Source organism: Atta cephalotes, assembly GCF_000143395.1.
Source record: "Atta cephalotes unplaced genomic scaffold scaffold00018, whole genome shotgun sequence".
In the NCBI taxonomy this organism is placed as follows: Eukaryota; Metazoa; Arthropoda; class Insecta; order Hymenoptera; family Formicidae; genus Atta; species Atta cephalotes.
The window spans coordinates 4763139-4764797 of NW_012130082.1; the positions used below are offsets into that span (position 1 = coordinate 4763139).

At 47.4% G+C, this 1659-nt stretch overlaps 1 protein-coding gene across 1 annotated transcript in view; it reads left to right on the forward strand.

The window, feature by feature from the left end:
• The window catches only part of LOC105618818 (trithorax group protein osa), a 23903-nt gene that overhangs the window by 6602 nt on the left and 15642 nt on the right, over positions 1–1659 (forward strand). The window contains exon 4 of the mRNA XM_012200347.1: positions 280–339. Within this exon, the coding sequence (XP_012055737.1) occupies positions 280–339 (60 nt within the window). The remainder of the gene's footprint in view (positions 1–279; positions 340–1659) is intronic.

Here is a 1659-nt window from a genome sequence, read left to right on the forward strand (position 1 = left end):
ATATATATATATATATATATATATATATATATATATATAGTGCAGATTCCTTATTTACACCTTTTATTTTACAAATTTATAACACGTTGAGCATTGTAAATAACATATTAGAGATATTTAATGTTCTAGAAGATATGTAACAGAATCTATCAATATATATTTCTATGAATATGTTAAAAATTAAGATATGTCAGAATATGTAATTTAGAGATGTATGCGTTTACTGTGTATTTCTATAATGTAAAAACAATTTATTCATGGTATTGTATCTCTTTTCAGGCTTTCCACAATATACAACAGCGAGCTACAACACCAAATACTCAAGGAATTGATTCTGGGGTGAGTTTTCATGTACACAATTAAGATTAATTTTATTTTATCCTTAAAGAAAGAAATTAAGTCACGTTCGCTACGCCTCTTTCTCAGGATTCAGACAGATATGTGTGCGTGTGTGCGTGTGCGTGTGTGCGTATGTGTGTGCGCGCGCGCGCGTGTGTGTGTGCGCGCGCGCGTGTGTGTGGAAAGAAAAACTTAAAGTATCCGCAACGTAGCAAACAAGTTTTTGCCGGTGATTGCATAATCCCCGCCGTGACAGGAATGATTGTCGTAGAGATTTCATGTATGATTTGAATTAATTCTATTCTCCTATCGCAAAAGCTACGCGGCTCAGTGTATCGATATCGGTAAAATACTTATCGAAATTTAGTACTGCATGTGTGTATGTGTGCGTGAAAGTATATAGGATATCCCACGGGAACGCCAATCATTTCTGGCGAAATCGCGACGCGCAAGTTTGGAAATAGATCGAAAGGCGAATTTTCCGTCTCGTAAAGTACTACTTGCAAGGTCTCTATCTACAACTTCGGTCTTGGTACTCGTTCAAGTACTTTCTCGACGAAAAGAGCGAACGAGAGTGAGCGAAAGGGTGGCCCCTCGCGTGGTGTGCGAGGGGATCAGGAGGCCAAGGAAGTGGTAGCGGAGAAGGAGAAGAAGCAGGAGAAGGAGGATGAGCAAGGAGCGGAAGAGCATGAGGGGAGATGGAGCGGACGACGACGGTGGGGATGGAGAGTACCCGACTCTCGTAGAGTTCGATTAGGGCGCGAGTTGCGCGGCCGCCGGAGCCCCAGATATTAGCGACTTCCCCGCCGTGTTTCCCCTCCGTTCGCGCACTCTTGTCCCTCGCCCCGGGGTTACCCGTCCCCACTGCTGGCGCGTTTGCATGGGCGGGTAAGCGAAAGAACCGACACGGATAACGCGACGGTAGCGGGGTGCGATGTGAGCACGAGCGTGATTGGTCGAAAACCGACGACAACGGCGACGGCAACGACGGCGGCGATCCTCCCCACTGCCAACGCGCGCGACGACGTGACGTTTTGTGTCGTGCTCGGCTATATTCGGTACGCCGGATCATGCGACTGTCACTCTGCGACACACCATCGAACTTCTTGCGCTACCACTGCGCGGCCTCTCGAATCGCAATCGCAATGTACCGTTCCGCGAAACGCAAGAACTTTCCGTAAACTCTCTCGCTCTGCGTATAGCGATGCGGGATTATTATTGTAGGATCCGCGTGACGCTCAAGTTTCCGGACGCCGTCGTTTGCGGCATCGAGCCGTTCCAGGGCGTTCGAGAGAGAGAGAGAGAGAGAGAGGAGGGGGG